The sequence below is a fragment of the Oncorhynchus keta genome, chromosome 33, assembly GCF_023373465.1.
Source record: "Oncorhynchus keta strain PuntledgeMale-10-30-2019 chromosome 33, Oket_V2, whole genome shotgun sequence".
Classification (NCBI taxonomy): Eukaryota; Metazoa; Chordata; class Actinopteri; order Salmoniformes; family Salmonidae; genus Oncorhynchus; species Oncorhynchus keta.
Window position 1 is genome coordinate 1,651,958 of NC_068453.1, and position 25,121 is coordinate 1,677,078.

The window sequence follows — 25,121 nt, forward strand, 5'->3', positions numbered from 1 at the left end:
TCAAATATAAAAACGCTAAATCTAAGTTTGAATGCATTCCCAGAAAAAAAAGCATAGTTCAAACTGTGAAACACTGGGACTAAATAACTTATCCAAGACAAGTCCATTTGAAATACCCGATGGACTGCTTATGGAGCATCCAGCAACCTGCTCCACCCTCTCAAAGAGCACTACATTATAGTCAAGATCATTATAGGAATTTGAGATGTTCCCTTTAAGTGAGGTGAATTCCTGGGATTCCATCTTACCTAACATGGGCACACCCCACCCCTAGCCATCAGACTGGATAAACCAGTTACCACTATTCATAATTGAATCTACTGTGAAACTCTCTGGATAAATAATAGGCCTCACATGAAGACAATGTGGAAATGTTTTTATCAGAAAAAAATGTCAGAATAATGCACACAAACGTATTAGGTAGTTTTTATACTTAAGAGTCTTTCGGAGATGTATCTAAGCAGTTTAGAAAATAGACTGTTTGGCTAAAATGCTATTAAGAGATCTGGTGGAAAATAAAGACAACAGTCACATTGGTAAATTCAAGGTCCATAATTTCAATGGTATTTATAAATTCTTTATTTTGCAGTCGCTAGAAATGTAATCGAAACCTAAAAATCTAACAATGGTCAAGTAAATATATATTAAAACGCCTCATTTATCAGAAAGAAAAATAGGTCAAGTACACTTCCTTTCATCATACAAGGCAGGTGTCCCAAATGGCACCTGCATTGAATTTGGGACACAAGGGCACCATCTCAATTCCAGACTCCTTACTTATTAAATACAAAGCTACATTTTTTTAAAATGTAGCTTAGTGCAATGTACACGGCTCTATCATCTCGACAATACACATTTTCCATCTAACCGAGCAAGCACACGATTTCACAAAGCTGCATTATATTCAAAAGTACAGTGTGTGCTCACTGTCATGAGTAAAGGTGCTGGTTTTTTGAAGGCCACTTATTAAGAGTCAAACAATCTTTCATTATGTTCAGCTGGGATGGGAGGGACTGGAGGTTTAGCACCGGAGTATGCAAAAACACACCTGTCATTAAATCGGAGAGTTATACTACCTATAGCTGATAATGGACAATGGATTGTTCAAGGTACTTTCGCCATTGTTGAGCCTTTAGACTCATGCCAAACGGTTGCCAAGGTCCTCAACTCCACAATGATTTCATCCAGTTGAGTGCAGACTAGTTTAAATGAACCTCCTACTATGCAGTTGATACTTCAATTTTTTTTTAATTATTTAACCTCTTACCATGTACATGTTTGTCTGTTGTTACATGCCTTTGTGTAAATCCCTTTGTGTAAATGTTTTATAAAAACGTTAATCAAATACAACCACCGACTGTTTCCACATTGCTGTCGCTCTAAGATGGCAACTCAGCCCGATGACGCATGTGCCAATTGAATCTCAAAAAGGAAACAGTCAATTGTTGTATTTGGTTTTATTAAAAACTATTCAGCAAACAATGAAAGGCATGCAACAGAGGACAAACATAGGTACACGGTAAGGGTTTAATGATTAAAAAAATTATCGACCTCATAGCAACTCGAAAGAGTCGGAGGTTAAAAAAAACGATAGTCTCATTGTGGAGTTAAAGGTACTTGGCTAGCCAAACGGATGAGATGTCTTTAAGAGCTTCAACTTTCATCTTGGGCAATGCCAAAGATCTGCTTGTGCTTTCGACAACTCATCTTTTATGTATGTGTGTCATGACAACGCATATAGTGCACAACTAGTGAATTATATGCTTATGCACGACTAGATTTAGCTATACACCAGGCTATTCTGACATGGTTTATTTTGGCTTATTTGAAAAATACAATAGCAAGTGTAAGGGCCTTTGGTCAATGTTGATGCTGAAAAATACAATGAGCAGTTGAGTATTGGAAGGATAAAGCACTTGTATATAGTTGGAATAGTGAAGGACCACTGATCCACATATTCTCTTCCACTGTCAGCATAAGTAGCCTGGTCCCCAGATCGGTTTGTGCTGTATAACCAAATCCTATGGTCGATGTCATGCAAAACCCTTGGTCGGAAGCCTCTGGTAGTAGTTCTGCCTTTGTGGTTTGTTGCGCTGGTCTGTCCCTCTTCACCTTCGCGGTCATCTCTCCTTGTGGTGTGTTGGTGTACGGCCCCCGTAGTGTCTTTCTACAAAGTATGCCAGATAGTGCCGTTTGCAGTGGGAAAAGGGCCTCTCCTTCAGGGAACTCTCGGTTTGACGTGACAATAACCATAGGAGTTGGCTATACAGCACAAACAGATCTGGGACCAGGCTAAAACGTAAGCACTAAAACTGTGTGTCCATCTGATTCTACAGCAGAGGGATTGAGTGAACATCTGCAGGCTTTGCTTCATTGATAAACAATGTATGCAGTGTCTATGGGTTGGCTTTTACACTATACCACCACAGGGTGTTCCTGCTTTGCTAAGCGCAGAGTAACGACAAGACACATAGGGAAATCCTATGGATGTGTTCTCAGCTCAACCACTAATGTAAATGCTTTCCCTTTTACTGGGGTTCAACTCTTAACAGTTACATCAATCGAATCCATTATTAAGAGCACTTGGTGCTTATATATACATACACACTGAACAAAAATATAAGCGCAACATGTTTCGTGTTTGTCCCATGTTTCATGAGCTGATTAACTTCTTGCGTCGAGCCATCCCGGATCCGGTATCGTGACTACAGCCTCAAGCTCATTACCATAACGCAACGTTAACTATTAATGAAAATCGCAAATGAAATGAAATTAATCTATTTGCTCTCAAGCTTAGCCTTTTGTTAACAACACTGTCATCTCAGATTTTCAAAATATGCTTTTGAACCATAGCTAAACAAGCATTTGTGTAACAGTATTGATAGCCTAGCATAGGATTATGCCTCTCTTTCAGCATGCAACATTTTCACAAAAAAACAGAAAAGGATTCAAATAAAATCATTTAACTTTGAAGAACTTCAGATGTTTTCAATGAGGAGACTGTTAGATAGCAAATGTTCCGTTTTTACAAAAAACATTATTTGTGTTGACAAATCGCTCCGTTTTGTTCATCACGTTTGGGTAAGAAAAAATAAAAATAAAATATTAGGTCATTAAAACGCAAACTTTTTTCCAAATTAACTCCATAATATCGACAGAAACATGGCAAACCGATGTTTAGAATCAATCCTCAAGGTGTTTTTCACATATCTATCGACGATAAATCCTTCATGGCAGTTGACTTTCTCTTCTGAAGAAATGGAACGCGCATGGACCTACAGATTACGCAATAATTTCAACACAGGACACCGGGCGGGACACCAGGTAAATGTAGTCTCTTATGGTCAATCTTCCAATGATATGCCTACAAACACGTCACAATGCTGCAGACACCTTGGAGAAACGACACAAAGGGCAGGCTCATTCCTGGCGCATTGACAGCCATATAAGGAGACATTGGAACACAGCGCCTTCAGAATCTGGGGCATTTCCAGTATGAAACTTCATCTTGGTTTCGCCTGTTGCATTAGTTCTGGGGCACTCACAGATAATATCTTTGCAGTTTTGGAAACTTCAGAGTTTTGTCTTTCCAAAGCTGTCAATTCCATGCATAGTCGAGCATCTTTTCGTGACAAAATATCTTGTTTAAAACGGGAACGTTTTTTATCCAAAAATTAAAAGAGCGCCCCCTATCTCGAAGAGGTTAAAAGATCCCAGAAATCTTCTCTCAAATTGTGCGCATAAATGTGTTTACATTCCTGAGGGTGAGCATTTTTGCCTTTTTCAAGCTAATCCATCCACCTGACAGGTGTGGCATATCAAGAAGCTGATTATACAGCATGATCAATACACAGGCGCACCTTGTGCTGGGGACAATAAAAGGCCACTAACATTTGAGGAGTATTTCTGTCTGTAATAAAGCCCTTTGTGGGGACAAACTCATTCTGATTGGCTGGGCCTTGCTCTCCATCGGGTGGGCCTATGCCAACCCATGGCGGCGCCCCTTTACAGTCATTTGAAATCTATGGTTTTAGGGCCCAATTAATTTATTTCAGTAGACCAATTTCTTTATATGAACTGTAACTCGGCAAAATCTTTGACATTTTTGTGTTTATATGCAGGTCTCCAAAGGAAAAATAAATAAATATGGTATTGCCTGTTTAATACAGGCACTCTCTTATTCTAATAATAAGACATATCCTTATCAGCTTGGGATATGAACTGTAGAAGTCCAGTCAATAACAGTAGGAAGTGCCCATGTCCAGTCATTGAGTTTGTGTGGTTTATCAAAGGGATAATGAGGTTCACCTCACCTGTTCATCCCTCCAACAGGAGGAACCACTACTCAGGGTCTCAAGGACCATCTGAGCAGTGGAGATCTGGAGGGAGAGGTGGTTAGTCTAGTCCCCTTAAACTCAACTCTGGATCTCAAAGCCAGTTCCACTGCTTTTTTAAATTGTTCCCCTCTAAATCTCAGACTGATTTAGACCTTGGATACCAGGTAGGTGCAATTAAGTATCAGGTAGAACAGAAAACCAGCTGGCTCCGGACCCCATAGGGTAAGAGTTTAATACCCCTCGTCTAGTCTATGGGTGGTAAGGCCACAAGAAGGAAGTCCCTTGTTTATTTACGGGAGGTGGGGGTGGGGTTCCCAAGGCTTGGGTCTCAGGATCTAAAGACATGAACGGCCCGCACCACATACTGCCTGCAGACGGGGCACTCGTTCATCCGCTTGCCACACTTGGTGCAGGTGACCATGTGGCCACACTCCAGTAGGACACAGTCAATGGGAGAGTCCATGCAGATCTTACACAGGTTCTCCTCCTGGCCAGGGGTACCGCTGGGGTCTGGGAGAAAGAAACAAGGGACAAAACACCATTACACACACACCTCATTAAATATTAGCTTAACCAGAGAGAGCTATAATACCTATAGCTGATCATTGGGGACCTTTGTATTGCATGAAGCACGGGGAGAAAAGAAACTCACCTGTGCCGTCATTTGTACTTGAAACTGGAGGGGAAAAAGTAAAAAAAAACATGTTAAAAATGTCCTTGAATGATGCAATTCATTTTTTTAAAATGTAATAAAATAAGCAAGATATTAAAATTAAGAAATTACCAGTTGTTCAACTAGATGTGAACCTTAGTAACAGTAAAACATTTCATTCGAGAGATATTTCAGTTGTTGCATGTGTCAAGTCTTGAAATCAGACATATCATTAGCCATATCATTAGACGCCTTTCCATGACTTTTTATGAAGTTGTGCAAACCTCAAATATATTGCTGTGCGGGTTGGGATAGCACTTCGCCATGGTGCCTGCAGTGTTGCTGCCTCGGTTGAAGTGGGTATCGGGGGGTTTAATAATTATATAAGTAATATAATTAGCCCCTACCTCCTCAATTGTCCCTCAGTTTTGGGACACCTGTGAATATGGCGGAGGCGTGCGTGAACGAGCAAATCGAGGACTAAGGGAAGGCACTGGTTAGGGATTCAGCAACTGTTATTGACATTCATTCACTGTGGCGGGGACTGCATGTACTGAATGTCTTATGTGACATCCCCAAACGCAGTCTCATACCAGACCTCCATTATTGAATTGTAATAGGGTCTCACCGTATTCCCTTGTTTGAGTACATTGTTTAAATTTAGAGGACAATCTCTATTTTTAAAGCAAATTGCATGTTATAGAAGGGCCCATCCACTCATTTTTTATACTTACCCCAACCAGAGAATCCCTTCTTCATCCTCGTTGTGCAGTACAGGGGCTCTGAAAAAAACAAAAGCTCCAGAAACACCCAAATACGTCATTTTAGAAACTGAAAATCTCTCAGTATAGTGATGCAAGTCTTTAGATGTTGTACACATAAAATTGTGTCATTCCAAACATTATCTGCAACGCTATATTCCATTTTGTTGCGACTCGAGTGATACCTCTCTGTCTATTCTAGCAGCAAGCTACACGGAAAATGGAACAGATGGATAGGGGAAACAGCTTGAGTCACACAAAACAGACATCTAATGACCTGCATCACTATACTGACCGCGTTGCTGTTTCTAAAAGGACGTATTTGGGTGTTTTTGGAGCATTTGTTCATGTTTTTCAGAGCCCCTAGTACTGCACAGCGAGGGTGAGGAAGTGAATCGCTGGTTGGGGTAAGTTTCTCAAAAACAAGTGAAATCTCAAAAAGTGCTAACTTCTCCTTTAATTATCAGGTTTATCTGAGTGGCCAAGATGTTCGCTGACTTAGAAGGTATACCTCTACCATATCCACAAATTCACAACCAGCCCAGTGGCCTTGTGGTTAGAGTGTCCGCCCTGAGATTGGAAGGTTCAATCCCCGCCCGAGTCATAGGCTATAAAATTGACCCGATGTCTCTCTACTTGGCACTCAGCATTTGGGAGAAGTATTTGGGTTAAGGCCTAGTGATACACTAGCCTCCTGTCCAGGGGGTCTACTTGTACATTAAGCTGTCTCACAGTAGAGACACAGGATCCTGCCCAATGTGTTGTTCAGACATACAGTAGGTGTTATTCACTAATCGATTGGGCAAGTGTTGGTGGTCATACAGGTGTAAAATATCTCACAGGATTCAATTGGCTTAAACCTAGCTAAGTGAAAACAGTCCAAATAGGTGCCTCATTTTACTACAGTCCTCCTTTACATTTGAGTAATTTAGCAGACACTTATCCAGAACAAGTTACTGTCTGGGGTGTATTTATTAGTGCAAGTAGCAAACCGTTTCCCGACAGAATTGATTTTCTTCAACAAAAACAAGAGTTATTTATTGGACAAATTCAGGTATGTTCCTCTCTGTTTCGTACTAGATCCCTCCAAGTTACGTCCTGTTTGATTCCCAGTTCAACTATGATGCCGGTAATGAAAACAACCATTTATCACAAATATTGCAGGTAAAACCTCCTTTACCCAGATGATTCTGGAGGTCCTTCTGGTCGTGGTAGAGGCGGGTGACCCTCTCCATTAGCTCCCACTTTTCGCAGCAGCCCTTGTAGTTGACAAAGTTACGGGCCAGGATCTCCTTGAGCTGCCGGACGCTGAGGGCCTCGATGTCCTCTGCCACGGCCAGGTCAGACAGCGACGCCCTGCGGCCTGGCACCAGCACCTCCTCTGTGTCTGAGGACTGAGCAACAGCACAACAAATCAAGGTTGAGTTCAATAGGGAAACATGTTGTGGAACGTTCAGATACATTGTGTTAAGTGCCTGTAAAACAGACATGCATTGATCTATAACTAACACATGCATCTAAGAGTATGGGATCAAGTCAGCTCAATGACATTTTAACAGCAATGTTCAGTACGTTGCACCCGCCTGAACGGGCCCCAGTACTGATTGGTATAACAGAACATCTGGTGAAAAAGGTTACAGAACGGAATGACACAAATGGTAGGCTATTCCTGATTTTCTAAGGTCAGACAAAAATCGTGAACAATCACATCACATTGACAGCCATCATGTATGAATGTCAGAATGATTGATTAAAGGGATCCACTAACTGGCAATAGGGCCCATATTCACAAAGTGCTGATCTAGTATCAGTTTAGCCTTTTACCCCTTTTTCATGATATCAACATTTGTAGTCTTCTCCCATCGCTGCAACTCCAGCACTTACTCGTGAGAGGCGAAGGTCGAGAGCCGTGCGTCCTCTGAAACACGACCCTGCCAAGCCGCACTGCTTCTTGACACACTGCTTGCTTATTCCGGAAGCCGGCCGCACCAATGTGTCGGAGGAAACACCGTAAAACTGGCGACTGTGTCAGCATGCATGCGCCTGGCCCACCACAAGAGTCGCTAGAGCGCGATAGCACAAGGACATCCTGGCCCGCCAAACCCTCACCTAACCCGGACAACGCTGGGCCAATTTTGCACCGCCTCATGTGTCTCCAGGACGCGGCCAGCTGCGAGACAGTTCGGGATCAGTGATGCCTCAAACACTGTGATGCAGTGCCTTAGACCGCTGCACCACTCAGGAGGCCCCAGTTTTGCCCTTTTAGAACCTCATGAATAAGATTACATTGATGGGTGAAACTGATCCTAGATCAGCAACTCCTGCTCTGAGACGCTTTATGAATACAGGGCTAGAACCTATAGCACAAGATTGATTATGGTTCTTTGAGATCTATCTCTAGGTCAACAACTAGTGTCATCGTGTGACAACACTAACTATCTTGTTTAGCTATCCCAACCCAAACTGTATTAAGAGGAACCTTGTCAGTCACATGGGGCTTTCACAGACAGTGCAGGGAATGACAACACGCCACATTACATGCCAAAGCTGATATCCATCAGTGGGGATAAGAATATATTACTGCTCAACTACAAGGGGAATATTCTGACAGACAGGTGAATAATGGGACACACCATGCAGACATGGGCTGCCAGCCATCAAACAATAAAACACTGCTTTACAATGGGAATGTCTGAGCATAAAGGCACTGGAAGGTCTAAAACAGTCACTAGCCGTATGTCCTACAGTATGATTAAACTAAGTATATTGAGTAGGCTTCTACACCAAAAAGTAAGCCAGTTTGACTCAAATAAACTCAACTCTATGTAGATACTGAATGCTCCTTTTCCTTTATTATCCTGGATTGTCTCACAAGGAATACTTTTTTTAGATTGATAATTGTATTTTTCAACCAATCAAAAAGCCCCTCTATTTCTTCCACATTTCGTTACAGCCTTATTCTAAAATGGAATAAAATATTTTTCCCTTTTTCTACACACAATACCCAAGGATGACAAAGCAAAAATAGGGTTTTAGAAGTTTTTGCAAATGTATATATATATATATATATTTTTTTTAAAACGCAAACATCACAAGTATTCAGACCCTTTACTCAGTACTTTGTTGAAGCACTTTTGGGAGTGATTACAGCCTCAAGTCTTATTGGCTCTGACTGGGCCACTCAAGGACATTTAGACTTGTCCCGAAGCCACTCCTGTGTTGTCTTGGCTGTGTGCTTAGGGTCATTGTCCTGTTGGGAGGGTGAACCGTCACCCCCATTCTGAGGTTCTGAGCACACTGGAGCAGGTTTTCATCAAGGATCTCTCTGTACTTTGCTCTGTTCATCTTTCCCTCAACGTGACACATTGGTATTCAGGTCAAAGAATTCAATCTTGCTTTCATCAGACCAGAGAATCTTGTTTCTCATGGTCTGAGATTCTTTAGGTGCCTTTTGGCAAACTCCAAGTGGGCTGTAATGTGCCTTTTACTGTGGAGTGGTTTCCGTCTGGCAACTCTACCATAAAGGCCTGATTGGTGGAGTTCTGCAGAGATGGTTGTCCTTCTGTAAGGAACTGTGGAGCTCTGTCAGAGTGACCATCGGGTTCTTGGTCACCTCCCTGACCAAGGCCCTTCTCCCCCGATTGCTCAGTTTGGCCGGGCGACCAGCTCTAGGAAGGTTCTTGGTGGTTCCAAACATCTTCCATTTAAGAATGATGGAGGCCACTGTGTTCTTGGGGACGTTCAATGGTGTAGAAATGTTTTAGTACCTTCCCTAGATCTGTGCCTCGACACAATCCTGTCTCGGAGCTCTACGGACAATTCCTTCAACCTCATGGCTTGGTTTTCGATCTGACATGCACTGTCAACTTTGGGACCTTGTATAGACAGGTGTGTGCCTTTCCTAAATCATGTCCAATATATTTAATTTACCACAGGTGAACTCCAATCATGTTGTAGAAACATCTCAAGGATGATCAATGGAAACAGGATGGACCTGAGCTCAGTTTTGAGTCTTTTAGTAAAGGAATGAATACTTAAGTAAATAAGGTATGTGTTTTATTTTTTTAATACATTTGCAAACATTTTTAAAAAACTGTTTTCGCATTGTCATTATGGGGTATTGTGTGTAGATTGATGAGGGAAAAAATATAATTTAATACATTTTAGAATAAGGCTGTAACATAAGAAAATGTGAAAAAAGTCCAGGGGTGTGTGCAGATTTGCCAAAAAAGGTCAACTTGCTTAATTTAGTTAATATTTAACATAAGTCGTAGTAAAAGAACGTTACCTGTTCTGAGAAGGCTAGCCTTAAGAACTTCCTGCCAAAGCAGGTTATGGCCATCATAGTTAAAACACCTCTTGCATCAATGGAGGTCAAATCTGGTACAAATCATAGGCCTGTTCCACAGAAGGTTTGCTCTCATTCTGTGTAGGGCACACATAACAACAACAAAAAACTATCTAGCAACCTAAGCAGGTTCTGAGACCCATCTGAGCTCAGGACCTGTATTCATGAAGTGTCTCAGAGTAGGAGCCAAGAAGTGTGAAATACTTAGGTTGTGAAGTGGTGAGATTCCTGACAGAGGTAAGCATAGGGCAGAAAGTAATTGACTAGGTCAACCAGAAAATCACATTTCTAGATAAAGGGATTTAGATTTAAACACTTCTACAAGGCATGGTTAATGTTGAGAGCCAAGTGTAACCCCTCTGCGCTAGTTGATAATTATTAGTGTATATTTTCTCTTTTGTAAACATTTAAATATTTGGACACTATGAGCGAATGAATCTATGGCAGTGCCCATGTCACTTGTTTTTGTCCTGCAGCCCTTGCCTACCAATAGAGGACCATAATGGAAACAAGACTCAGCTACTTTGGTATATGTATCTGTTGCTTGGTGTAACATTTTTATGCATTTTAACATCAAATAAAAATCTAAAAATCAGCTATTGTTTTGTATTTTAAACTAATGAATCAGGGGGGAGCTGATCCTAGATCAGCACTCCTACGCTGAGATGCTTTATGAATACAGGCCCAGAACTAATGAGAGGAAGCCCATCGCTGCTATAGTAGTACCATTGCTAGGGCCAAGAGTTTTTCTTCACCATGTGACCCAACCAGGAACAACTCCTGGCCCTAACAATGGCAACGCCTTCAAGATCAGGGTCAGTCTGTAGTACCTGTAGCTCCTGCTCTCCCTGCAGCTCTGTATCTCCCTCAGTGTCCAGTGGCTCCTCAAGACCCGGGGACACCAACACAGACACGGTCTACGAGCAGAAACCCACCACGCACCCAAAACACTACATTAGCGAGCTGGAGTTAGCCATACTCTCTAACTAGGAGAAGCCACACCGAAAGTTAGTTATCCATTCTCAAGCTATTGCTACGCAACACAAAAGGTGAGGTTATGGACAAAACTGTAAATTAATGTTTGACAGAAACAGGGGTAAGGGGTGGTATGGCGGGTTCTCCTGGGTTTGGGCCTCACCTGACTGTCCTCCTGAGTGGGTGGCGGCTGTGAAGGGGCATGGTCTGTGGAGGTGGATTCGGGGTGTGTAGAGGGTGTGGTGGTGGTGGGGTGTCCTGGAGGAGGAGTTGTCTCATGCTGGGTGGCGGTTTGGGTCAGAGGGTTTACGATTGGGCCAGAGAGTGACTGTGTCTGCTGTCCCAGGACCAGCTCCACCAGTTCCTCTTTCTCACGGCACATCTGCGTTGAGACCTTGTGCAGGTGGAGGTAGTCGCGCAGGTCCTTCACCTTGACCTTCATCAGCTCGGTGCGATCGAAAAGTGTGCCGTGGAACCGCTGGCAGGTGTGGCAAAGGCGTGGACGGGGCTCAAGCTGGGCCGAACACCTGCCGCAGTAGTTATTCTTGCAGTCCATGCAGACATGCTGCGGGGGAGAGGAGACCGACACACAATGACTGTCAATCAAGTGTCTGCAAGCTTATTTTCCCTCCCTGGCCATAACAATTCAACTTTCACAAACCAGTACATTACTGGACCAGAAGAGTTCCCTTTAAAATTTGTCCCAGATTATGCTCCGACCTGACACTGACAACGTAATGCCTGTCATGACGTGGCCCTTTTTGGGTATAGATTTTGGCTTCCCCCTCTCTCCTACACCCAGGTTCTGTTATCTCAGGTCGTAAATTACTGGAGGAGACTCTCTCCACTTGGCCATGCAGTATGGAGAGAGACCACAGAGTGAACAAACGATTTCACGTGGCAAAACTCCTAAATCCCCAAAATGGGAAAATGAAACAAAATGTCCACTTGTGAGGAGGTGGGAATGGTCCATAGACACTTAAAGAATGTGTATGATAAGTGTGTTTCATTTGGTGACCTCAGAGGACAGGAAACACACATAACTATATCTCTGAATATGTACATTTATCAATTATGGGGTTTGCATTTAATTATTGTATAAAATGAATGAGTAAAGATGAAACTATTTATGAAATTATGTAATATGATGTTAAACCTACAATGTGAGAGAATTGTATTCCCTTTAAAGTTTAACTAAGTCATTGGCCCGCCCCCGTGAGCACAGACATGATCAGGCGACATGATCAGGCATCCTAAGAAAATCCTCTTAATACTGAGGAAATCCACAGTGGAAACTGAGGTGGCACAAGTTTGAATTTAGACTAAGCAAACCCACAGCGTGAGCTGTGATTGCGAATAGTTATTGAATTCCTAACCATACTACATGGGAGCATTGGCTACACAGCTGGAAATGGTTCAACTCTGAGACTATCGATCCCTACAGAATAAGAGCAAATCTTAGATACTAATTACTAGTCTGCAGCTAGAAATTACGTCAACCTGGGATACAAAGACAGACAACTGCCGAAACATCTATGCTATGAGAACATTTCTGAATGGTACTCTGAAGTATCCATTCTAACCATGAAAGACTGATCTTCAGGAAAGCTGAGAGAGAGAGAAAGAGACAAGGATGAACTGACTCTCCAGCAGACGGACCGGATTCCAACAGAAAAGATCACAACACATGGGTGTAAATATATATATTCATTGCAGTTATTCCCAAATGAGTGAGCGTTCATGTGCAAAGGACTAGCATTTCAACTAATATAATTATATTAGTACTGTGTGTAATGATCCCTCTGGTCTTTTCCGCTTCCACACCCAATTCCCTTTGTCCACCAAGCCATCATATCGGCTTGGCCCACTAGGGAATCTTCCCTATCATTTGTTAGTAACATATCTAATGTTTGTTTGCTTATGCATTTCTGTGATTATTTAGTTAGTTAGTAAATAAATGATTAAGCCAAATGGTATTTGGATGATTTATAGTAAAGGCTGGGTTCATGCAGATAACCAACAATTTACAATGTTTGAAATGAGACGGACGGGAGGTAAATAATAATTCATTAATAAGAAGACTAATTGATCCGATATTGAAATATCTGAAGAGTTATATTAGGAAAATTATAACTTTGTAATCTGAAGATTTTCCTTGGTGCCCCGACTTCCTAGTTAATTACATTTACATGATTCGTTTTAATCATGTACTAATAATTGATTTGATAAAGTCTTCACTTTTAATGATGCCAAAGACACGACGCCTAGATATTGAAGACCAATAAGCATATATGCTCTTCTTGTTCAAATTTTGCCCTGAGTGCGGTTCAGGTACAGAAAAGTACATAACCATTGCATTAGTTTCACCCTTTTCATGCATCCACCAGATAATGGAGGTATTGAAAGTTGTGGGAAAATCTAAGAGCTGGATACTCAAGAGTCAAGCCTTGAGGTCTGACGTATTGCTGGTTCTCTTTTCTCTGCAAGCTATCTATTCCGGTAGAATCTAGTCATTGCGCTAACGTTAGTTAGTATGGGCTCACAAAACTACCCCTAACTTCATTCATACTGGACAGAGAGACATACAAATGCTATCAATGCGTTCACCTGACTCTTGGTAAGTATAAATTGCCAGAATCTTGCAAAATCCATTTAATCAATGTTGATCAATTTCTAATTGGCCAGATCTGAATCAACCACTGATTACAGAAGATGAAAAACCTGCAGTGCTATAGATCTCAAAGTCCGGATTTGGGAAAGGGTTTTAGGTACCTTTCTGGCTAGGGTGACGAAGCGGCTTCCGCAGGCTTTGCACGTGTGGTCCGGGAGTGGGGGCGACGGGTAGTTGCTGTAGCCTGAGTTAGTATAGGCCTGGTGACGCGTGCGGCTGTTGCTCTCCTCCACCGTGGCAGTGTCCAAACATAACCAGTTACAGCAGGACGCCCACATGCTCCACACCTGGAAACACAGCAACTCTTAGATGGGCTCCCCACCTGGACACACACACACACACACACACACACACACACACACACACACACACACACACACACACACACACACACACACACACACACACACACACACACACACACACACACACACACACACGTGTTAAGCGTTAAGATGTATAGAGTGGGTTAGGGAAGACAGACCAGACTAAAGAGTTTTGGGGAGAAAAAGAAAAGAATAAGGAGTGTAGAGGTTTTGAATAGTTAAGATCATGAACAGAGTGAGTGAGTAGTGAGTGACTAAAGAGAGTCAGGGTATGTTTGAGTTGGACAAACTTGAGAGAAATTTGAAGGGCATGAGCCAGGGCTGGGGTGGTGCAGTGAAGAAAGAGCTGTAAGAGGGGTTGAAAAGCTAGGCTAGGCTATAAGAAAAACAACTGAAGTGCTGATGTTACAGTGCAGTGGTGCGGCGGTATTATGTTGGGACGCCCAACGTCATATAGGGCTCAATCAATGACACTGGAATTGTAATTGAAATGAGAGATCTGCAGTGAATGGCGGTGGCCTCAAACTTTTGTCAGTAAGGAGACCAGGCAGCTGAATTTGGCTACCAGAAGTAGGGCTCCCATCATTAATTCAGAGCTTGTCCGCAGTCAGAGCTGCAGGAGCACAGGCTGGCAACACTGTTCTTGATGGAGTGACATCCTATCTCCCAAACATGAACAAAGGAAGCCAAACTGTAGTCTCCACTCCAGGGCCCTTAAATGTTATTTGTCACATGCCTCGTAAACAACAGGTGTCGACTACCAGTGAAATGCTTACTCACGGGCCCTTACAAACAACACAGAGAGAGAAAAAAATGGAGAAATAATAGAAAAGTAAAACATGTAATAATAAATACACAATGAGTAACGATAACTTGGCTATATACATGGGGTACCTGTACCGAGTCAATGTGCATGGGTATGAGGTAATTGAGGTAGATTGTAGTTCCATACGCACTAGCCTCTGTAGCCGGTCGGATGCCAAACAGTAGCCATACCAAGCGATGCAGCCTTCACAACTGTGTTGGTGTGTGTGGACCAAGATAGATCCTTAGTAATGTGGACACTTCAGCCCAGTCGATGTGGATGTGCTCGGCCCTCCGTTTCCTGTAGTCCACAATCAGCTCCTTGGTCTTGTTGACATCGAGGGAGAGATTGTTGTCCTGGCAGTGTCTCTGACCTCCTCCCTTAAGGCTGTCATCGTCATCAATAATCAGGCCTGCCACCGTCGTGTGGTCAGCAAACTTAATGATGGTGTTTGAGTCGTGCCCGGCCATGCAGTTGTGGGTGAACAGGGAGTACTGGAGGGGACTTGGGTTAGGGGAAAATGTGCAAGTTTTAAAGTGACACAATAACTGTTAGCCACGGTGCCAGCTAAAGATGACAAGCAGGAGCTTGCAGGGATTTGTAGTCTTGCATGATGTCTACATTGAGGCTAATGAGTATTTTCGAATCAGGGTAAATAGAGCCGAAAATATTGATAAAAGTCACCTTGTCCGAGAGAGATTTACATGGTAATCAAAACGTCACGCCAGGGTAAGCCTACACAAAACACAGCCTAAAAGACGTCAGGAAGTCCAAGCTCCAGTTGCAGAGGGAGGTGTTCAGTCCCAGGGTACTTATTTTAGTGATGAGCTTGGAGGGCACTACGGTGTTGAATGCTAAGCTGTAGTCCATGAACAGCATTCTCACATAGTTGTTCCTCTTGTCCAGGTGGGATAGGGCTGTGTGGCGTGCAATAGAGATTGCATCATCTGTGGATCTGTTGGGGCGGTACGCAAATTGGGAATGGGTGTAGGGCGTCTGGGATAAAGGTGTTGATGTGAGCCATGACCAGCCTTTCAAAACATTTCATTGCAACATTTGTGAGTGCTTCGGGGCGATAGTCATTTAGACAAGTTACCTTGGCGTTCAGCCTGAGTGCTGATCTGGGATCAGGTCCCACTGTCCAAGCAATTAAGCAATAAGGCCAGAGGAAGTGTGATATATGCCCAATATACCACAGCTAAGAGCTGTTCTTAGGCACGCTGCAACACAGTGCCTGGATACAGCAATTAGCCGTGGTATATTGGCCAAATATCACAAACCCCAGAGGTGCCGTACTGCTATTATCAACTGGTTAGCAACGTAATTAGAACAGTGAAAAGTAATTTGTTGTCATACACGTAGTATACAGTCTGATATACCATGGCTTTCAGCCAATCAGCATTCAGGACACAACCCACCTGTTTTATAATATTCATTTTGATCTAAAAGGTCAAACAGATCCTAGATCAGCACTCCTACTCTAAGACACTTTATAAACACATACAGACCCATACAGCATGTAAGGTGAGGTCTACTAACTAGGCTTTGGCAACACCCTCAATCTCTCATGAATTTATGTTTTTGCAACCGTCTCTTATGACCAAAAATAACTTCTGGACATCAAGAACAGCGATTACTCACCACGAACGGGTAGACGCTTTTTCCTTTAACCTCTAATGACTCCCCATCCCGGATGAGGGAGCGTAATCATCGCCTGACACTAATTAGCATAATGCAACGGACATAAATATTCCTAGAAAATATTCCTATTCATGAAAATCACAAATGAAATATATTGAGACACAGCTTAGCCTTTTGTTAATCACCCTGTCATCTCAGATTTTCAAAATATGCTTTACAGCCAAAGCTAGACAAGCATCTGTGTAAGTTTATCGATAGCCTTGCATAGCATGTTGTCCAGCTAGCAGCAGGTAACTTGGCCACGGAAATCAGAAAAGCAATCAAATTAAATGGTTTACCATTGATGAGCTTCAGATGTTTTCACTCACGAGACTCCCAGTTAGATAGCAAAATGTTGCTTTTTTCCCAAAATATTAATTTTGTAGGCGAAATAGCTCCGTTTGTTCTTCACGTTTGGCTGAGAAATCGCCCGGAAATTGCAGTCACGAAAACAGCGAAAAATATTCCAAATTAGCTCCATAATATCGACAGAAACATGGCAAACGTAGTTTATAATCGATCCTCAAGGTGTTTTTCAAATATCTATTCGATAATATATCCATCGGGACAATACTTTTTTCAGTAGGACCGATTGGAGTAATGGCTACCTCTGTATTTTACACAAGAATCTCTCTGGGAGCATCAGGTGACCACTTGCGCAATGTAGCCGCTTACGGGTATTCTTCAACATAAATGCGTAAAACTACTGTCACAATGCTGTAGACACCTTCGGGAATACGGAGAAAGAGTAATCTGGTTGCTAGCCACTGCTCAATAGGGACGCATAGGAACGCAGCGGTTTCAAAACATGAGGAACTTCCGGATTGGATTTTTCTCAGGCTTTCACCTGCAACATCAGTTCTGTTATACTCACAGACAATATTTTTACAGTTTTGGAAACTTTAGAGTGTTTTCTATCCCAAGTTGTCAATTATATGCATATTCTAGCAACTTGTCCTGACAAAATATCCAGTTTACTACGGGAATGTTTTTCTTCTTCAAAAAATGAAAATACTGCCCCCTAGTCACAACAGGCTTTAATGAGTACGACATGAAGGATATACTGCTTTCCCGGGAACAGGCCCAAATCCCAGTCATTTGCGTGAAGAGAAGACAGAGAGAAAGGGGGTGAATGTCAGGCTGCCTTCTGAGAATTCGTAGGCGAGCGAGTAAAACCCCACTAGCATCCGTTCTATTGACCAACGTGCAATCATTGGAAACTAAAAATCAATGACTAATATCTTATGTTTGGCTGAACGACGACATGAATAACATACAGCTGTGGGGTTTTACATTGTATCGGCAGGATAGAACAGCAGCCTCTGGTAAGACAAGGGCTGGAGGTCTATGTATATTTATAAACAACAGCTGGTGCACAATATCTAAGGAAGTCTCAAGGTTTTGCTCGCCTGAGTTAGAGTATCTCATGATAAGCAGTAGACCACACTATCTACCTAGAGAGTTTTCATCTGTATTTTCCGTAGCCATCTACATACCATCACAGACCGATGCTGGCACTAAGACTCACTCAATAAGCTGTACACCGCCATAAGCAAACAGGAAAATGCTCATCCAGAGGAGGCGCTCCTAGTGGCCGGGGACTTTAATGCAGGGAAACTTAAATCTGTTTTACCTCATTTCTAAATGTTAAATGTGCTGGCAAAGCGTCAAAACAGGACTAAGATTGAATCATACTACACCAGCACCAACACTCGCCGGATGTGGCAGGGCTTGCAAACTATTACAGACTACAAAGGGAAGCACAGGTGAGAGCTTCCCAGTGACACAAGCCTAGCAGATGAGCTAAATTACTTCCATTCTTGCTTCGAGGCAAGTAACACTGAAGCATGCATGACAGCATCAGCTGTGCCGGACGAATGCGCGATCATGCCCTCCGCAGCTGATGTAAATAAGACCTTTAAACAGGTCAACATTCACAAGGCCGCAGGACAAGACAGATTATCAGGACATGTACTCCGAGCATGCGCTGACCAACTGGCAAGTGTCTTCACTGACATTTTCAACCTCTCCCTGTCTGAGTCTGTAATACCAACATGTTTCAAGCAGACCACCATAGACCAACATAGGTTGTTATGAAAACTTGAAATCATCCCTAATTAATAGGCCATGACGATTAATTGGTCGACCTCTAGCCAGGACAACAACCTCTCCCTCAACGTGATCAAGACAAAGGAGATGATTGTGGACAACAGGAAAAGGAGGACCGAGCACACCCCCATTCTCATCGACGGGGCTGTAGTGGAGCAGGTTGAGAGCGTCAAGTTCCTTGGTGTCCATATCACCAACAAACGAACATGGTCTAAGCACACCAAGACAGTCGTGAAGAGGGCACGACCAAACCTATTCCCCCTCAGGAGACTGAAAAGATTTGGCATGGGTCCTCAGACCCTCAAAAGGTTCTGCAGCTGCACCATCCAGAACATATGACTGGTTGCATAACTGCCTGGTATGGCAACTGCTTGGCCTCTGACCGCAAGGCACTACAGAGGGTATTGTGTACGGCCCAGTACATCACTGGGGGGCTTCTAAACAGCTTCTACCCCCAAGCCATAAGACTCCTGAACAGATAATCAAATGGCTACCCAGACTATTTGCTTTGCCCCCCTTTACTCAACTGCTACTCTCTGTTATTATCTATGCATAGTCACTTACTCTACCTACATGCCCATATTACCTCAATTACCCCGCACATTGACTCTGTACCAGTACCCCCTGTGTATAGCCTCGCTATTATTATTTTACTACTGCTCTTTACTTCTGTGTTACTTGTATTTCTTTAAACTGCATTGTTGGTTAAGGGATTGTAAGTTAGACCTTACAGTGAAATGCTTACCTGTTGTATCTGGCGCATGTAACAAATACAATTTGATTTGACTCTCATTTGCAATACAGTTCTAGTGACATTAAGCCCAATTACTTTCATATCACATCAAAATAATTTCACAGACGCAAAATTGACACACTGTAATTTGTTTTAACCGGCTTTATCACAGTTGCTGCAGACAGTAGTTTTCAGTGACTATTAGATATCGAGAATACCATACATGTGTAAACACAGGTAGTCCCTCTTTCTTCCAAACACGCGCTATAACGCGGATATATGGCGGTGTGGGAACACTAACCGTATAAAAAAAAGGTGTAACGTTTTTTAAAAACATTTTCTCGCTGATATGAACGATAAGTTATTTATGCTTCCGTGCCGCAAGCGAAGCGTCCGACCGAGCGTCGGGGCTCTTAACAAAACCCCGCATGGTAGAAGACGCTTCGACCAACGATTAGTGTAATGTAATGGAACTTCGAGTTAGAAGTAGACTTCTCACAAATCCACACAGCAAGTTTGTCTCAACAGTCACAGTTCACACTACAATATGCTTTACGTATACAGTTCAAATACCTAGTCAGTTAGGTTCACTGGACACTTTCATTACACTGTCAGAAAAAATTACAGGGTCTCAAGGTCCAAAATAAAAGTCAAAACGTTACAGTAATACGGTCCAAAATCAAAACCAATATAGCCACCCATGTAGTTAACGTTAGCCACGACACTCAGAACGTGGCACATAACTAAAGCACTCAAAACAGTGGCGGGGATGTCCCCGTACATATGGACAAGCCGTCATCTTCGCAAGTAAATATTCAGCAAGACCGGAAAAAGAAGACTCGAAATCAATGTAACGTTACCTATTCATCTGATGTTGTCAGCACTTTGGTTCACTGCCTTGCGTTAGCAATACATTTGAGCTGTACAGATACTAGCGAACGCATAACCTTTGCCCATAATAGCTGGCTAGCAAACTTAACGTTAGTAGCTAGCCAGCTGCTGCTAACTGGAAGTCTTTATTTATCGAGTGGAAATGATCAACATTATAGCTACCTGGTTCAGGTAGCCTGGGGTCGTAAGCGCCTGCTAGAAGCAGCTGGCAAGTAGCTCGCTAGCAGTTGGATGACTTTTGTGGAGCTAATGTTCCCCGACATTCACACAATTACAAGGAATAACTCCCAAGTTCGTTGAAGTGAAACAGGAAGAAAGTGCTTCTAGCCAGTGACACTCCCCCGGACAGTTTCAATCGCGAATGTGGGTGCACGAAAGTTTTTTAATCAGTTTTGCATTTTATTTCCAAGGAAGTGGCGTCCTCTGGTGGACACTAATAAAACGATGCTGAATAATTATTAAAGCGTCCCCAACAACTTCAATGTATTACATGCTATCAATTACATTGCAAATCAACATCAAATCTCGTAAACCAATTTGTTTATCCGGAATTTATCTGCCACTATTTGATTGTAGCATTAAAACATAGAACTGTAAGGGATGATTATGACATGTATATCGCCATCATACGCACTGTATGATAGCGATATACATGTGATAATCATCCTTAACAGTTCATGAAGTATTCATACCCCTTGACTTATTCCTTCCATATTTTATTTTTACAGCCTGAACATGTATTTAATTGATTTGTTTCTCACCATCTACACACAATACCCCATAATGACAAAGTGAACACATGTTTTGAGAAATTTTAGCATTTACCAAAATATATAATTTATTTAAGTATTCACACGCCGGAGTCAATACTTTGTAGAAGCATCTTTGGCAGCGATTACAGCTGTGAATCTTTCTGGGTAAATCTCTAAGAGCTTTACACACTTTACAACATGTGGCTATTATTATTTTCAAAATTCTTCAAGCTCTGTCAAATTGGTTGTTGATCATTCCTAGACAACCATTTTGAGGTCTTGCCATAGATTGTCAAGTAGATTTAAGTCAAATCTATAACTTGACCACATTTACTGTCACCTTGGTAAGCACCTCCAGTGTAGATTTGGCCTTGTGTTTTAGGTTATTGTTCTGCTGAAGGTGAATTCATCTCCCAGTGTCTGGTGGAAAACAGACTGAACCAGGATTTCCGTTAGGATTTGGCCTGTGCTTAGCTCCATTCCACTTATTTTTTATCCTGAAAAACTCCCCTGTCCTTTACAATTGTAAGCATACCCGTAACATGATGCAACCACCATTATTCTGGAAAATATTGAGAGTGGTAATGGAGAGAGGTATTTTCCCCCAAACATATATTTGTATTCAGGTCAAAAAGTTAATGCTTTGCCACATGTTCTACAGTATTGCTTTAGTGCCTGGTTGCAAACAGGATGCATGTTTTGGATGTCACAAAGTGCTTCTACATCTGCATTACTTGCTGTTTGGGGTTTTAAGCTGGGTTTCTGTATAAGCACTTTGTGACATCTCTTGTAAAAAGGGCTTTATAAATATAATTGATTGATTTTGAATATTTTGTATTCTGTACATGCTTCCTTCTTTTCACTGTCAAGTAGGTTAGTATTTTGGAGTAACTACAATGTTGTTGATCACATCCTCAGTTTTTCTCCTATCACAGCCATTAAACTTTGTAACTGTTTTAAAGTCACCATTGGGCTCATGGTGAAATCACTGAGTGGTTTCCTTCCTCTCTGGCAACGGAGTTAGGAAGGACGCCTGTATATTTGTAGTTACTGGGTGTATAATTAATAGCTTCATGCTCAAGGGGATATTCAATGTCTGCTTTTTAAATGTTTTAACCAACTACCAATACTGTAGGTGCCTTTCCCTGCCCGACTGAGGGACGTTACAGATAGTTAGTTGTATGTGGGGTACTGAGATGAGGTAGTCATTATTCAACAATCATGTTAAACACTATTGCACACAGAGTAAGTCCATGCAAACTTTTGTGACTTGTTTAAACACATTTTTACTCCTGAAATGTAGGCTTGCCATAACAAAGGGGTTGAATACTTATTGACTCAAGACACTTCAGCTTTTCGTTTTTTATTAATTTGTCAAATTTGAGAAACATAATTCCACTTTGACATTGTGTGTAGCCAGTGACAAAACCTCTCAATTTAATCCGTTTGAAATTAATTCTGTAAACACAACAAAATGTGGAGGAAAATGTCAAGGGGTGTGAATACTTTCTGAAGGCACTGTATGCAGTGTTTCTAAGTGAGCCTGAACGTATATATGTGGTCTGGATAGTTTTCCCCTTGATCTCCTATGTCACCACAGTTGGAGAGTTGGTGGTGACTTTTCTCCAACTGCAAAGGGGGATAAACCGATTTGTGTATAAGTCATCATAGCCAACTATAACAGAGGATGTCAATGTACTGAACATAATTTGGTTGCGAGCACTCACCCTTTTTCACATTCTCACCCGCTTTCACATTCTCTATTCTCACCCGCTTTCACATTCTCTATTTATCACAATTCCTGACATTTAATCATAGTAAAAATTCTCTGTCTTAGGTCAGTTAGGATCACCACTTTATTTTAAGAATATGAAATGACAGAATAAATGTAGAGATCATTATTTATTAAGCTTTTGTTTCATTCATCACATCAGTGGGTAAGAAGTTTACATACACTTATTTAGTATTTGGTAGCATTGCCTTTAACTTGTTTAACTTGGGTCAAACGTTTTGGAGAGCCTTCCACAAGCTTCCCACAATAATTTTGGTGAATTTTTGTCCATTCCCCCTGACAGAGCTGGTGTAACTGAGTCAGGTTTGTAGGCCTCCTTGATTGCACACACTTTTTCAGTTCTGCCCACAAATTCTCTATAGGATTGAGGTCAGGGTTTTGTGATGGCCACTCCAATACCTTGACTTTGTTGTCCTTAAGCCATTTTGCCACAACTTTGGAAGTATGCTTGGGGTCATTGTCAATTTGGAAGACCCATTTGCGACCAAGCTTTAACTGAGGTCTTGAGTTGTTGCTTCAATATATCCATATCATTTTCCTGTCTCATGATGCCATCTATTTTGTGAAGTGCACCAGTCCCTCCTGCAGCAAAGCACCCCCACAACATGATGCTGCCACCCCCTTGCTTCATGGTTGGGATGGTGTTCTTCGGCTTGCAAGCCTCCCGCTTTTTCCTCCAAACATAACAATGGTCATTATGGCCAAACAGTTCTATTTTTGTTTCATCAGACCAGGACATTTCTCCAAAAAGTACAAAATTTGCCCCCATGTGCATTTGCAAACCTTAATCTGGCTTTTTTATGGCGGTTTTGGAGTAGTGGCTTCTTCCTTGCTTTGCGGCCTTTCAGGATACGTTGATAAAGGACTTGTTTTACTGTGGATATATACTTTTGTACCGGTTTACTCCAGCATCTTCACATGGTCCTTCGCTATTGTTCTGGGATTGATTTGCACTTTTCACACCAAAGTGCGTTCATCTCTAGGAGACAGAACATGTCTCCTTCCTGAGCGGTATGACGGCTGCGTGGTACCATGGTGTTTATACTTGCGTGCTATTGTTTGTACAGATGAACGTGGTACCTTCAGGTGTTTGGAAATTGCTAGTTAAATAAAGTGAATACTAGTTTGGGTGAGGGCAGTACATAGGTGATTCCACGAAGTCCAGACACTGTGAGAAGAAGAGTGTAGCTTAGAACCCTTGCTCACCAGTTACAGAGATTAGTATCTATCAGTATTAGCAGCCACCTGGTACCTGTATCATGACACCATCAGAAGTAGTATATAAACATGAAACACTTAACTTACCCGCACTGGATGGCACTACAGAACTTGTTCTTTCCTTGTTGCTGAAAAAGCTAAAACAAATCTGGTGTTGTTTGTAATTACAGTAATGCCATTCACTGGCTGTTTGGGGATCTCAGCCAGGAAAGGAGCTGGAACAGGTAACACAAACATGTTTAATCAAAAAGTAAATTACAGTGATTGCTTCCTGGTATGAAACATTAGGCACATTTTCTGAAGGAAGGGACTGGACTTACTCAACATGTACTTTGAAACACCAACAGATTGTAAACTAAGATTGTCATTAAGAACAGGAAATGTTGGGTTTTCAGAAGTCTGGCAGAAACTTCTAGCCACAGCTGATATGTCGTTGGTTCAGAATCAAGTATTTTGGGGGAAATTTAATTAATTGATACCGATTCCATAGCACCAAGATGATTGTGGTGCACCAAAAGTCCAACCTCTTCAATTAGTTAGCAAAATGAATGTCAACCGTATGAAATTTGCAGATAATTGGAAAACAACCAGTACAGTTCCTATATGGCCTGTTAATCACTCATAAGGTGTATATTGTCTAAACATGAGTCAGCTTCCCTAGCCCAGATCAACCCTAGTCCTGGACTAAAAAAAGACAGCTAAATAGAGAGTTTCTATTGAAAGTGCTATATCCAGGATTATTTCATCTAATTACAGGAAACCATGCACCAAAACCTTCAGGCTAAAATAAATAGTGATATGTGGTCAGATGGTCTTTCTTACCTCTGTATGGGTCTGGGTCCATCTTGGTATCCATGCCTGCCTGATCAAAGTGACAGCAAAAAAGGAGCCGAACACACTTCCTCTCTAACACAGAACTCCACGCTACATCCGCCGTCCACTACACAGCTGTCTCTCTCAGGTACTTCATCAACTGTATGTGTCCCTGCCTACTTTGATTTACCAAAGGAGCTGCAAGTTGATCACTGCACCTGTAGCCTATATAACTCCCTGCACTTTTATTCAAACACA

General features: G+C 42.0%; 1 protein-coding gene across 5 annotated transcripts; it reads right to left on the bottom strand.

Moving 5' to 3' along the window:
- Positions 1-537: 537 nt before the first annotated feature.
- Positions 538-20,657, bottom strand: LOC118366026 (E3 ubiquitin-protein ligase rififylin-like). Of its 5 annotated transcripts, XR_004821862.2 has the most exons (8): positions 20,451-20,657; positions 13,846-14,031; positions 11,237-11,638; positions 10,929-11,015; positions 6,931-7,144; positions 5,274-5,426; positions 4,990-5,013; positions 4,735-4,847 (listed from the first exon to the last, which is right to left on the bottom strand). XR_004821862.2 is itself a non-coding variant. In XM_035748333.2 (7 exons), the coding sequence occupies exons 2-7, from the start codon at positions 14,020-14,022 to the stop codon at positions 4,666-4,668; spliced, it is 1,086 nt and encodes a 361-aa protein (XP_035604226.1). In that variant the 5' UTR covers positions 14,023-14,031; positions 20,451-20,656; the 3' UTR covers positions 538-4,665. The 5 variants fall into 5 exon arrangements, 4 of the variants coding, with proteins under 4 accessions (XP_035604226.1, XP_035604227.1, XP_052347604.1 ...); XM_035748333.2 differs by lacking the exon at positions 5,274-5,426 and having other exon boundaries at positions 538-4,847; positions 20,451-20,656; XM_035748334.2 differs by lacking the exon at positions 5,274-5,426 and having other exon boundaries at positions 538-4,847; positions 13,846-14,066; positions 20,451-20,656.
- Positions 20,658-25,121: the final 4,464 nt, after the last annotated feature.

Bases quoted from the DNA above. Each gene is read 5' to 3' on its own strand.
- LOC118366026 (XM_035748333.2), bottom strand. From the start codon at position 14,022: ATGTGGGCGTCCTGCTGTAACTGGTTATGTTTGGACACTGCCACGGTG. The intron at 11,016-11,236 runs GTGAGGCCCAAA...TTCTGCTCGTAG, and splicing joins CCACTCAGGAGGACAGTCAG to ACCGTGTCTGTGTTGGTGTC. The intron at 7,145-10,928 runs GTACTACAGACT...GCTGTTGCTCAG, and splicing joins AGGGAGAGCAGGAGCTACAG to TCCTCAGACACAGAGGAGGT.